At 42.1% G+C, this 12,776-nt stretch overlaps 1 protein-coding gene across 1 annotated transcript in view; it reads right to left on the bottom strand.

The window, feature by feature from the left end:
• Positions 1-12,520, bottom strand: part of DARS2 (aspartyl-tRNA synthetase 2, mitochondrial) — a 39,855-nt gene extending 27,335 nt beyond the window's left edge. Inside the window, exons 1-8 of the mRNA XM_036756366.1 lie at positions 12,084-12,520; positions 11,346-11,532; positions 9,595-9,694; positions 7,871-7,937; positions 7,105-7,206; positions 5,838-5,933; positions 3,635-3,758; positions 2,637-2,683 (exon numbers count right to left, since the gene is read on the bottom strand). Coding sequence (XP_036612261.1) covers positions 2,637-2,683; positions 3,635-3,758; positions 5,838-5,933; positions 7,105-7,206; positions 7,871-7,937; positions 9,595-9,694; positions 11,346-11,481 — 672 coding nt within the window. The 5' untranslated portion in view covers positions 11,482-11,532; positions 12,084-12,520. The remainder of the gene's footprint in view (positions 1-2,636; positions 2,684-3,634; positions 3,759-5,837; positions 5,934-7,104; positions 7,207-7,870; positions 7,938-9,594; positions 9,695-11,345; positions 11,533-12,083) is intronic.
• Positions 12,521-12,776: the final 256 nt, after the last annotated feature.

Here is a 12,776-nt window from a genome sequence, read left to right as displayed (position 1 = left end):
ATTCTTGGTTTTAATCCTAGCTCCATTGACCTCCAGAATATCGTATTCCAAGCCCTTTGACCTCTTAGTGTAGAAGCTGCTAGATCTTGGGTTATTCTGATTGCGTTTCCACAATACTCAAATTGTTTCTTTCTGGCTGCTTGCAGTATTTTCTCCTTGACCTGGGAGCTCTGGAATTTGGCGACAATATTCCTAGGAGATTTCTTTTTGGGATCTATTTGAGGAGGCGATTGGTGGATTCTTTCAATTTCTATTTTGCTCTGTGACTCTAGAATATCAGGGCAGTTCTCCTTGATAATTTCTTGAAAGATGATATCTAGGCTCTTTTTTTGATCATGGCTTTCAGGTAGTCCAATAATTTTTAAATTATCTCTCCTGGACCTATTTTCCAGGTTAGTGGTTTTTCCAATGAGATATTTCACATTGTCTTCCATTTTTTCATTCCTTTGGCTCTGTTTTATAATATCTTGATTTCTCATCAAGTCACTAGCTCCCACTTACTCCAATTTAATTTTTAAGGTAGTATTTTCTTCAGTGGTCTTTTGGACCTCCTTTTCCATTTAGCTAATTCTGCCTTTCAAGGCATTCTTCTCCTCATTGGCTTTTTGGAGCTCTTTTGCCATTTGAGTTAGTCTATTTTTTAAGGTGTTGTTTTCTTCAGTATATTTTTCAGTATTTTTTTGGGTCTCCTTTAGCAAGTCATTGACTTGTTTTTCATGGTTTTCTTGCATCCTTCTCATTTCTCTTCCCAATTTTTCCTCTACTTCCCTAACTTGCTTTTCCAAATCCTTTTTGAGCTCTTCCATGGCCTGAGACCAGTTCATGTTTTTCTTGGAGGCTTCTGTTGTAGGCTCTTTGACTTTGTTGACTTCTTCTGGCTGTACGTTTTGGTCTTCTTTGTCACTAAAGAAAGATTCCAGAGTCTGAGACTGAATCTGGGTGCGTTTTTGCTGCCTGGCCATGTTCCCAGCCAACTTACTTGACCCTTGAGTTTTTCAGCGGGGTATGACTACTTGTAGAGTGAAGAGTTCTATGTTCCAAGCTTGGGGGGATGCGCTAGCTCTGCCACACCAGCATTCCTCCTTCCCCAAGAACCCCCAACCCGGACTGGGCTTAGATCTTCAGCAGGCTCTTCACTCTTGCTCTGATCCGCCACTTGATTCCTCCCACCAGGTGGGCCTGGGGCCAGAGGCAACTGCAGCTGTACTTCTGTAGCTGCCCCACCTCCACTGCCCCCGGGGCAGTGACCGAACCAGGAACTCCTTCTTTCACTCTGTCCCCAGCAGCTTTTCCCACTAACCTTCTCTGTTGTCTTTGGTGTTTGTGGGTTAAGAAGTCTGGTAACTGCTGCAGCTCACTGATTCAGGGCGCTAGGGCACGCTCCACCCGGCTCCTGGTCTGGTTGGTCCATGCTGCCCACGCTGGGCTCTGCTCCGCTCTGCTCCCAGCTCTGCGCAGTATAGACCTTACCCAGAGACCATCCAGGCTGTCCTGAGCTAGAGCCCTGCTTCCCTCCGCTATTTTGTGGGTTCTGCAGTTCTTTTCTGCTGTCTTTGGTGTTTGTGGGTTGAGAAGTCTGGCAACTGCCACAGCTCACTGATTCAGGGCACTAGGGCCCGCTCCGCCCGACTCCTGGTCTGGTTGGTCCACACGGCTCATGCTGGGCTCTGCTCCGCTCCCAGCTCCGTGAGCGAAAGACCTCACCCAGCAACCATCCAGGCTGTCCTGGGCTAGAGCCCTGCTTCCCTCTGCTATTTTGTGGGTTCTGCAGTTCTAGTATTGGTTCAGAGCCATTTTTTATAGGTTTTTGGAGGGACTTGGCGGGGAGCTCACGCTAGTTCCTGCTTTCCAGCTGCCATCTTGGCTCCACCTGTGTTGAGCTTTATTGATCCTGGTTCCATAATGCCTCTTGCATCTACTCCCTCATGAAGCCGCCACCCTGGTTCTTCTCCTTATCAATTCCCACCTGCACTATTTTAACAGCCGCTTAATTCACCCTCATTGATTCCAGCCCACTCCCCACACAGTTGCCAAAATCATCTTCCGAAGGCATAGATCTGACAGTGTCACTCCGTAGCTCAAAAATCATTTCCTTTGGGCACAAATATAATTTCAGAGTTGGATATTTAAAGCCGTCTACATTCTCGCTCCTACTCATTTTTCCTGATTTGTTTAATAAGACTCTCTTTCGCTAACTTTATGTTCCAGTTTAACTAGTCTACTAACTGTTCCCTAACCTTGAGATACCACCTTCTGTCTGTCTCCAATACCAGGAATACACTCCCTCCTTAGAAGCCTTTTGTCTTTTAAGACTCAGCTCATGTCTCACCTTTGGGGGTGACACCTTTCTACAGTCTCTAGGTTGCTGGTGCTCCTTACCTCCTTGAGTTACCTTGTATGGACTTATCTGTGTACATGTGGTACTACCCGAGTAGAAGGTAAACTTCTTAAGGCAAAGGAGTATTTCGTTTTTGTCTTTCAAACTCCAGGGCCTGGAGCAGCTCTTGGCAAAGAGCACGTGCTTAATACTTGCTGAGTCAAAGTGCAATCAGGAGAAAAACAAAATGACATAATGTTCCAGAATATTAAGATATTAAGGAAAAAGTAACAGAAAACTGAGTAAGGAATATACATACCCCTGGAGTTTTCTTAAATAATGTTGGTGTTTCAATATCCACAAACCCTAAAAGAAGAACATCAAATTTGTAATTAGTCAACTAATGAAGCCCAGAATGAAGTACATCATCTCTGTAATTGCTCCTAGAATAGGAATTATGGCTGGTGGATACCACCTAGTTTATTAATCTCTATTTCCACAAATACCACCAAGAAGCAGGTTTTAGGGATTTGGTAAATCCTATAATTCTGCATAAAACAGTTTATAAACTATTTATGATTCCTTATCTCCTGCTGCTGTCCAGGTTTTCTGAATGTTATATGAGAATACCAAAGATAACAAAAAATTTAAATGAAAACTAGAAAAATTTTCCTAGGCAGCACCAAACAGTGATAGAAGTACAAGAAGATGGTTAAAGAAAATGACACACATGTCCTACTCAGAATGGCTGAGAGGAATGACGAGATAGGAGGCTAAGCAGAAGCAGGCCTTGACTTGCCCAAGTCACATGCACAGGGGGGTCAGTGGTAGAGCAGGCATGCAAAGCCAGGCCCCGTGACACCAAGCCCCAGGCCATTTTCACTACATCCGGCTGCTTCTCTTAAGGCAGCACTTTAAGACTTGAAGCCTCAGTCTGTTCAGCTACAAAACATGGGCAATAATTATCTTATGAGTCTGTGATGAAAGCCCTTTATGAGCTTTAAAGAGTGATATAGAGATGAGCTATTATTATTTATCTTCCCAAGTGTGTTTCAACTGAAGATCTGATAAGCATGCCTTTTGTCTTTGCCATTTCAATTCGATAACCATTAATCACTTCCCAAAAAGCAGACCCTTTTGAGCCACTGACTAGACTTTTAGATTATTTTTCTGGTAAAAATATCCTGAAAACAACCATTATTTTACTCATGCTGCTGTATATGCTGAATGCATCATAGGAACGAGGCAGATAGGTACATTTCAGTAAACAGAAAAGATACTGGAGTGCTTAGAGGAACACTCCGACATTGTTCTTACCATGCAGATTACAGAGGTATTCCCGCATTTTCATGACCATCTGGGATCTCAGTCTTAGATTATACTGCATTTGGGAACTACGTAAGTCTAAGTAGCGATACTTCATACGAAGAGCTTCTGTTTTCTAAACAAATTTTTAAAAAAGTGATGTCCATATAGTCTTAAGAGAGAAATATGCTTTAAACAAACATTAAAAGATAATTTTTCAGACAAATATTTTTCCTAAAATGTTAGCGCAACTTTAATTTCTACCATATAATCCATCAGCATTTATATATACAGCCCTAGTAAGTCTTCATTCTAGTTCTTCATAATCCAGGAAGGGTAGTGTTCCTGTTAACCTCATATTTATCAAATGGCAGAAGGCACAATCCTAATTCTACAGATTTCCACTTAATCAGTTTCTGATTTAAATTTCAAGTTTTTCACCCTTGAATGGAACTAGTCTGCTTTGAGAAATGCTACCTACCATGTCACTTCTATTTATTTGATCTTTAGTTCAATTTTGAAATTGTTTTAGTCCATAAACATATCAACTAAGAATTTATTCCTTAGCACAGGATTCTCTGAAAGGGATAAAATGTTGGGGAATAGAATAGAAAGGGAAGAGCTAGTATGCAAACCTTCATAGCAGTAAAAACCATTGATCAAATAGTCAGGGACATATCAATTGTTAGACTTTACCACTGCTGGCATGGGAGCAAGGAGGCTAATCAGGAGGTTTCTGCAGTAATCTAGAAAAGAAGCGATGAGGGCTTGAACTAGGGTAGTGGCTATGTGAGTGAAGGCAAAGGGACAGATGAAAGAGAAACTGTGAAAGGAGAACTGATAAGACTAAACAATGGTTACATAAACAGAAGTGACTTCAAAGTTGCAAAAGTGGAGGACTAAAAGAATGATAGTGTCAATTAAAATGTGTTCCAGAAGGAAGGAATAATTGATGTCACCATTACATAAAAGTCAAGCAGAACTACTGAGAAAAAACCATCAGATTCAATAGTCAGGAGAAAAAGCCAATAGATTCATCACAGGTAATCCTGGAAAAAGCTGTTTCAGTTGAGTGGTGTATCAGAAAGCAGACAGCAAGGGAGTGATTGGTAAAGGAAGTGAGAGAAGAGGCAACAGGAAAAATGACTTTTTCTAAGATGTTTGGCAGTGAAAAGGAGATTTCATACACACACATAGTAGCAGTGTGTGTGTATATGCATACAGACACACCAATACACAGACACACACACATAACATACACATATACACCCAAACCCACAGAGAAATACATAGGATGATAGCTTTAAAGAATAGTAGAATCAAGTGAAAGATCTTGAAAAGATGGAGGAAACCTGGGTATCTGTTGGTGGTGAGGGAGGACCTAGAAGATAAAAAGGATCCTGAATTTGAAAGGGAGGGGAACAACTGAAGGGGCAAGCTCCCAGAGGAGACAGCACAGAACAGAATCAAGGTTGTACAAAGAGAAGAAGGGCTGGCCTTGGCAAGATGAGGTCATCTCTTCAACAGAGATGATTCAAAGGACAAGAAAGTGGCTAATAAAGCTCCGGAATTTCAAGGTATGGAACGGGGAGAAGAAGACACTATAGCAGACGACTCAGGTGTCTAGAGTGCGTGACAGGGCCATGCTTACCTACCTGATAACACAATGGGTGATTTTTGGATCTACAGTTTATTTTTCCTTTAGCAGAAAGCATTCTAAATTATGGTGATTGTGCCTTGTGAGGCCTGAGGTAGCCATGATCACATGAAGGTCCTCAACACTGTTTTCAGCTTGAGCAAGTACGGGGTGTCACGTGTGTTCTGAATAGACCCCAACCGCTACTTTCATGCCAGGCACAGATTTACTCCTAAGATCAAAAACAATCGCAGGAAGATTGCACAGACTGGCAGAGACAGATGAGTTTACCAAAAGTGACAAACCAGCCCTCAAAGAACAGATATCTAGAATGTGTGAGGGTGAAATATTAACCTACCTCACAGCACAAAAGGTGTTTTTTGGATACAAAGGGAACTACAGGTATTTGAGGATAGTTCATAGAGAAGTTGCGACACAGGAAAATTTAAGGTGTCTCTATCATAAAGTGTTTCTATTTCACTCTTTGGAAATCATGCATAGTCTCTATCAATGTTCTACTTTTCTTTGATAATACCAACGTTTCCTGTAAACCGTATAGAAAAAAAAGACTGTAGTGACCTTCATAAAGTCCTTAATTTCAAAGGGCAGCTTCTTGCAGGAATTCAGAAGCTCAGCTGTTTTCACTTCGATTTCAATTTCACCTGTTGGCATTTTCTAAAAAGAGGAAAGAAACACCTATTTTTAAAACCACACAACAGGACGTAGGGCCTTGACTCTCTCCAAACGCTGAGGAGTTTTTAACTGTCCCCTTTCATACGTGCTAGTGTATTTGCCCACAGCGTTAAAAGACAAACTGAATTCAACAATTTAAGATATGATGCGTTATCCTTTTCGCTCTCACCTATATTTAGTGAAAGTGATTCCAGCTTTTGCTGCCTTTCGTGTATGTAAATTTAAGCTTATAACTTAATTTCAGTAGACTTATGTTCCAGATGAATACACAACCTACTTTCATTTTTCATCTACATAAAGGCACAATGCGTTTGTATCCACAAGCATTTATCACATACACACAATTTAAAAATACTTATCACGTACTAAATGGCAAACGTACGCATTCAACTCAATAAGCATTTACTAAGTGCCTACTATGCGCCGGTACTGTGCTAAGTGCTAGGCATGCAAGAAGAGACAAAAGACAGTTTCTGTCCTCAAGGAGCCCACAATCTAATAGGCGAGACAACATGTAAGTAAACACATGCAATGCAAGCTGTATCATTTTTGTGCAGACTTCTGCAGAGGCCCTTGCCACCTGTTCATGTGCTGTATTTTCCCAGGATGCGAGCTTCCTGAGGGAAGGGCCTATTTCATTTGGTCCTTGCATCTCTAAAATCCAGCACCGCGCTTTGCACAAAGCAAGTGCTCAATAAATGCATGTTGGTGCCACACAATTATGGGAAACCACACAAACAAACATATAGAAAGGGGTTATTTTTTGGCCTGGTCCTGCAATTTTATTGGTACTGGAAGTTGCCAGAGAAGAACTCTCATTAAGTGACTTGTCCCGGATCACAAAGCCAAGTTACGTCTGAGGTGGGACTTGAACCAAGGTCTTCCTGACTCCAAAGTCAACCCGTATCCCCACACCAATCAACCTCTCATCAAGAGATTTAGGCATGACAAAGCTATCCATTTTTAGTGCTGCTCTAGTAAAAGTCAACATCCATAGCTACATGTGCTCACGTGTCCACATGTCCAAACACACATACACATGTGTATAAAGAAACAAACATATACATCTAGACATGCACATGTAAAATAATATGCGACATACTTCCAATCCCAGTTCCATGAAATTTACATAGACAATTTTTGAAATACTAACTGGATTTTCCTGCCCTGGAGGCCGAGAGATAACAGTTCCAGTAACCTGAACCACAGATTCTATGGGAGCTTCACATAATAGCTTCTTTATGGAGGCAGCTGACTACAAAAAGGAAAAAAAAAATAGTTACCAGAAACACAGTGACTTGGAAGGCATTTTTGGAGTCACCAATGTGATTCTTAGAAAAGGATGGGTGCTTTACAGATCAGGTGCCAGAGTGTATCAAATAATGTCATTGTCATTAACTTTAAGGGTCTTTTTGAATACTGAAAGGCTTTTTTTTTTTTTATTAAAGTTTTGACAAGGGAAGTCAAAATCTCAGTCAAGAGTTTCTTAAATCTTCCTTTTGGGAAAGAAGATGAAAGGCAGATTAACCCTTTTAAATCAAAACCCATGTATTTTGTACGAAAATGCCTCTATGATTATTAGTGTTAAGGGGAATTCAATCCAACAGCAGTAACACACACTAATGTGGCTGATGGAACACAACCTGATGTCACTAAACTCATCCTGCATCCCTGAGAGTTTATATATATATTACAGAAACACAAGATTTAAACAAAAAACTATTTTCCCTTCAGGAGTATAAACACTAACAAGAACCAGTATGCAAAGTAGAAACCAATGCCATCCTGCTGGCCTGGTGACAAAAACTCAATACTTTAAATCATCCATAAAAGCTGAGCTCAAAGCTGCAGCCACACTTGACTAACTTTCCTCCCCAGCATTCAAGAGTTTTTCCCAAATAAAAACTCTTCTCTCTTACCTCATTTTGGGGAATGACGACTTGAATTAGCCCATGGAAATCTCTCAGGATCAGGAAAAGGCTTTGTCTAAATTCATAAAGAATAAACACCTTCAGGAACAAAATGAACTTTTGAGGGCAGAGTCTTTAAACAGAGTTAAAAAAATGAAAGTAGTTAAAAGGATTCTCAAATATATTTTTCATAAAAATTGTGTGCTTTTCACTACCTATCCCACTATATTTAAATGTAGTGTTAAATATAAAAACAGGGATTGGACCCATGATTTCATTAGTATAGTGAACTCCTAGGTGAGGGAACTCTTCCTCCTTGGCACCTCTTCTATAACTTAGTCAAAGAAGATGGTTTAGGGCACTCTCTTAGGTTAATTGAATCACCCAGTGTCACACAGCTAGTATGTATCCAAGGCAGGACTTTGAACCCAAGTCTTTCTGTTCTCTATAGGGTCTGTTAAAATCAAGTCAGAAAATTTCTGTTTTGAGTTTATTAGAAGCAAATCTAATTAGTAATATTTGGAATACAGTTATATAGATATTTTTCCTTTAGCAAAAAACAACCCCCAAAGCACTATTTTTTTAGGACCTATATTCCATCTTTTGGAGTTATTTTTTTTTATCAGATAAGCCCTAGAGCTAGAAGTGCTCTTAGAGGCCACCTGAAGGCCTTCTAATTCAACTCCCTCATCTGATTGATAAGAAGACTAAGGTCAAGAGAATTTAAGGGATTTGTTCAAAGTCCTATGAGTCAGGAACACCAGAGGCAGTATCTGAGTCCTCTGACTCCAGAGGAAATAGCTTTCATTTTATCATGCTATGTTTTATGTCTTTCCCATGTGAATCATGTAGTCAACATTAGAAGTGCACACATACAGTATTTGGGATAAATGGTTTGGTCATTAAAAATGTTAAACATATGGTATTTGTGTAAATCAGTGCTACCAGGACTGTAACATTAGTATTACTACTGCATAGGTGTGGCTTCATTTGCCATTTTTCAGGTCAGTTTTAAATAGAATATTTTCACAGCTTTTAATCTTGCCTTAGTGAATAATGTTCTTGTGTGAAGATCAGACTCCCATAAACTAAATTTAGACTAAGATAAACTCTTTCTAAACACCTCTTGGAGCCTGGTCATGGTGGTCAGAAGGGAATAGTTCAACCCAAGGACAGGTCTCCGGGCTCCTCCAATTAGTAACACTACCAGAAGGTAAAGGCTTACTACTAGGCACTTAAACGAATGCTACTGGTACCACTGCTTCAGTTAGCTCCTCCTTATAGATATGACTATAGTGGACTACAATCAGGCAAGATTAACATTTAAAAAAAAATAAATTCCTATTATGATCTTTACCTTGAACTAAAAGCCACAATCAGATAAAGGCTGTGAAGTTCACAAAGAAAGACCTCTTTAGATCTTAAGACCCCCAAATTCCTAGAAACACTCTGGGAGAACTACAGGGAGCCATCAATTCTTTGACTCTTCCAGCTGTCTTCAAAGTCCATAGAGTCCTCAGACTGGGAGAGAAGGAGCCGAGTGAGCATCTAATCCCACCCCTCCATTTTCTTGATGATGTAATTGAGGATTGAAGACTTGTTGGAGGTCCCAGGGGGTTCTGGTTAGGGGAGCTAAGACTGGAATGTAGGGCCTATGATTACAAATCCAGTGCACTGCCACTTTACCACACTCAAAAATGCCAAGTGTTCTTAAAAGTTCTAATTCACTTTACCTTCTGTACTGAATCCATCCACACAAGGTGACTTCTTGGCCCAAGTGAGAGGCACGCAATTCTCCACAAGTATTAGTTCGGACAACAAAACTATTGAAATCTATTAAATGAAAAATACTAATGAAATTACATGAGATATCAATTTAAAAAATGAAAATCTGCTTCTTAAACGAATTTATATTTATATTCAAAGTGCTTTAAAGAAAGGATCCCAAACCACAATAGCTCTGGTATTCTGTTCTAGCAGATAAAGCTTATAGAATACTTGAAGTCAGATACACGTATTTCTTCAGTGTTGGCCATCTCAACAAAGGCTGCAACACTTCTGAGATTTAGTAGACAATCTTTGTGACTTGATATGAAAGTTACCACCTTGTGACCAAACTACTAGTGAGCCTCTCTATACCTGACTAGTTCCCAGACTATAGATTTTTTTTTTTTGGCCAGGCCTATACTGAAAGGCTTTGTATGTTGGACTGGACACATCAGTTTAGTCTTGGTTAGCAAAGGTCGCCCCTACACCAGAGTGAGTATAATTACATCTAACATTAATAATGATTGAGAGGAAGCATGATCTAGTGGATACTGGGTTGGCTGCTGAGTCAGGAAGACCTGGGGGTAAGTTCCATCTCAGACACATACTGGGTGTCCCTGGGCCAGTCATTTATCCTCTAAGTGGCCCCAAGTAACTCTCTAAGGCTATGAAGGAGTCCTGTAGAAGAGTTACTGGCTGGAATTAGTAGATGAGTTTCTGCAACAAGAGCTCCCTATACCAATGGTATCACAGTGGCTGGCTGAAAAAAGATTACTTAATTTCTAGAATTAAACATTTTGACAGGAAGGGATCTTTTAACAATAATGTTTAAGATTCATATGGCACTTTAAGGATTGCAAAGTGCTTGACATGTATGCTCTCATTTTATTCTCAAGAGATTAGCACAGCACCTGGCACACAGCAAGTGCTTAATATATGCTTGTTGACTTGACAATAATCCTGTGAGGTAGGTGCTGTTACATCCCCATTTTATACATGAAGAAACCAAAACTGAGAGAGGATAAGTGACTCATTCAGGATCACAAACCTATTGAATGTCTGAGACTGGACTTAAATCTAGGTCTTCCAGCCAGCTCCTCCCATTGTAGATGTTTCCACAGTAAACATTCCACTGCAGTTGTCCTTAAGGAATTTAATAAATGATGACTCCTATTTCTGTACTGCTTTAAGACTTCCCTTCTTTCCCATTGGTAGGCTACCGATCACTAGAGCAAAGGTACCAGGATCTTAGGTAAAGCCCCCAGATATTACAACTGGAAAGGGGTCTTAGAGATCATTTAATCCAAGCCTCTTCCTAGAAGAGTAGTAAATTACCCTCTCTGATTACTTTTGACTGGTCTTTTAACATCCTGCTTGACAAAACTTTTCAGCAGCAACAACTCAGTGAAAAGAAGTAAACATGTATGTACATATACATGTCTCTATATGGGGCATCCTAAAAGTCTTAATGCAGTTTAAGGGTAAAACTGTGTACTAAAAGTTGTTGTTGTTGTTTTTTTTACAGTTTTAAGCTTCCAAGCAGCTTTTTAAGGTTTTAATAGCAGCTTAAAACTGCACTAAGACTTTTGGGACACTCGTATAGAAAAGAGACAGACTTCAGACTAATCTATTGAAATTGATTAAACTTTGGCTGCTTCTGACAGCCGGAATACCCTGGCAGTTAAGCAGACCCAACAGAAGTCCACCAAAATTTCACCTGAAATTCTCTTCTGTGTGCTCAGCGTCAGATATCGGGAGAGCGAGCCCAGTAGTGGTGGGGTTGTCTTTCTGATAGGTCCTGTCCGACTCCTGGACATCCTGTATATCAGGCACAATCCCCAGTGAAAAGGCATGCTGGAACCACAGACAGGAGCAGCTGCTGGAGTGGGCCTTCTGCTGTCAGTCTTGGAGAAACAAAATGGACTATTTAGAAAAAAAAATCTATTCCCGCTCAAGGGAAAAAGGATCCCATTTTTGTTGACTCCCTTTCTCTGGACATCACTGGGTCCAGGGACTAACAGTTGTATGACCTATGTCCTGTTGTACTGCACTTAAAAGTCTAGGGCAAGCTTCCAGCTTAGATGCAGCCAGAGCTGTGCTACAGGTAGGCTGGGATGTGCGTGTGCTGGGGGACAGGTAGGGTGGAGAGTGAGTGTGTGTGTATGTTTAGGTAGGGTGGAACGAGTCCCACCGGAGGCATCAAAGGACAAAACATAAGGTATTTTGCAGGTACAGGCCGGTTGTAACCCGGACTTGGTCTTACATTTCATCCAATTTGCCTAAAAATGTTCTTTAAGTTGGGGCCTGCACCAGGCTCAAGGAGGAGCCCAGAAGGTGGGTTCAAAAGCCACATCCTTTCTGGTCCTCCCACCAGACAGAAAAGATGCATTTATTTAGCGCCTCCTGCATGCGAGGCGCTGGAGATCCAAAGACCCTCGGCCCTCGAGGAGCTTACATTACAGGATCTGATGAGGCTCACTGAGCTGGAGAGGTGGAAGAGGGCGCCGAGGCCATCAGGTCCCTTATGCCGAGGAGAAGGCCCCGGGGGTCCGGAGAAAGCAAACGACTTGTCCAAGGTCACACAGATAATCAATGGCAAAGGGAACTAGAGCCCAGACCCTCGGCCTCCAAATCCAGGGCTCCTGCTGGAGGAAGAACAAGGAGGCGACCCTGTCACCTAGCCCAGCACTGCAGGCAACCTCCACCTCTGGCTCTGGCTCCGGCTCCCGCCCTGGCTCCTACCCCCACCTCCACTAAAGCTCAGCGCAATCTTCTCCGCGCCCTGAGCCTTAAAGCCGCGGTGGGCATGGCGCGTGCGCCCGCCGGCATCTTGCGTCATCTCCTGCGCGCCGGGCGACGCCGCGGCCACCACGTTCCCACGTTCCGCGGCGCGGGGGAGGGGCGCGAGGTTTCCCGGGCAAAGCCAACGGTCTCCAGAGGGGGAGATTAGCCCGGAAAGCAGGCTGGCTCTAAACTGGGGGAGGAGGGGTAGCTTACGTCAGATCGGATTACGTCGTTCGCCTCTGCCCGCAGTAAAGATGACAGGCGGCCCGGCGACGAGGCCGAAGGGGGGGAGGAGGAGAAGGAGGAGGAGGAGGGCGCCGCGGGGGCGGGATAGCTGGGCTGGCCGCGCAGCACGTCGGGAAAC

This window comes from Trichosurus vulpecula, chromosome 4, assembly GCF_011100635.1.
Source record: "Trichosurus vulpecula isolate mTriVul1 chromosome 4, mTriVul1.pri, whole genome shotgun sequence".
NCBI lineage: Eukaryota > Metazoa > Chordata > Mammalia > Diprotodontia > Phalangeridae > Trichosurus > Trichosurus vulpecula.
Note: the sequence above shows the minus strand (reverse complement) of the source record. Positions and strands in the feature narration are given on the sequence as shown.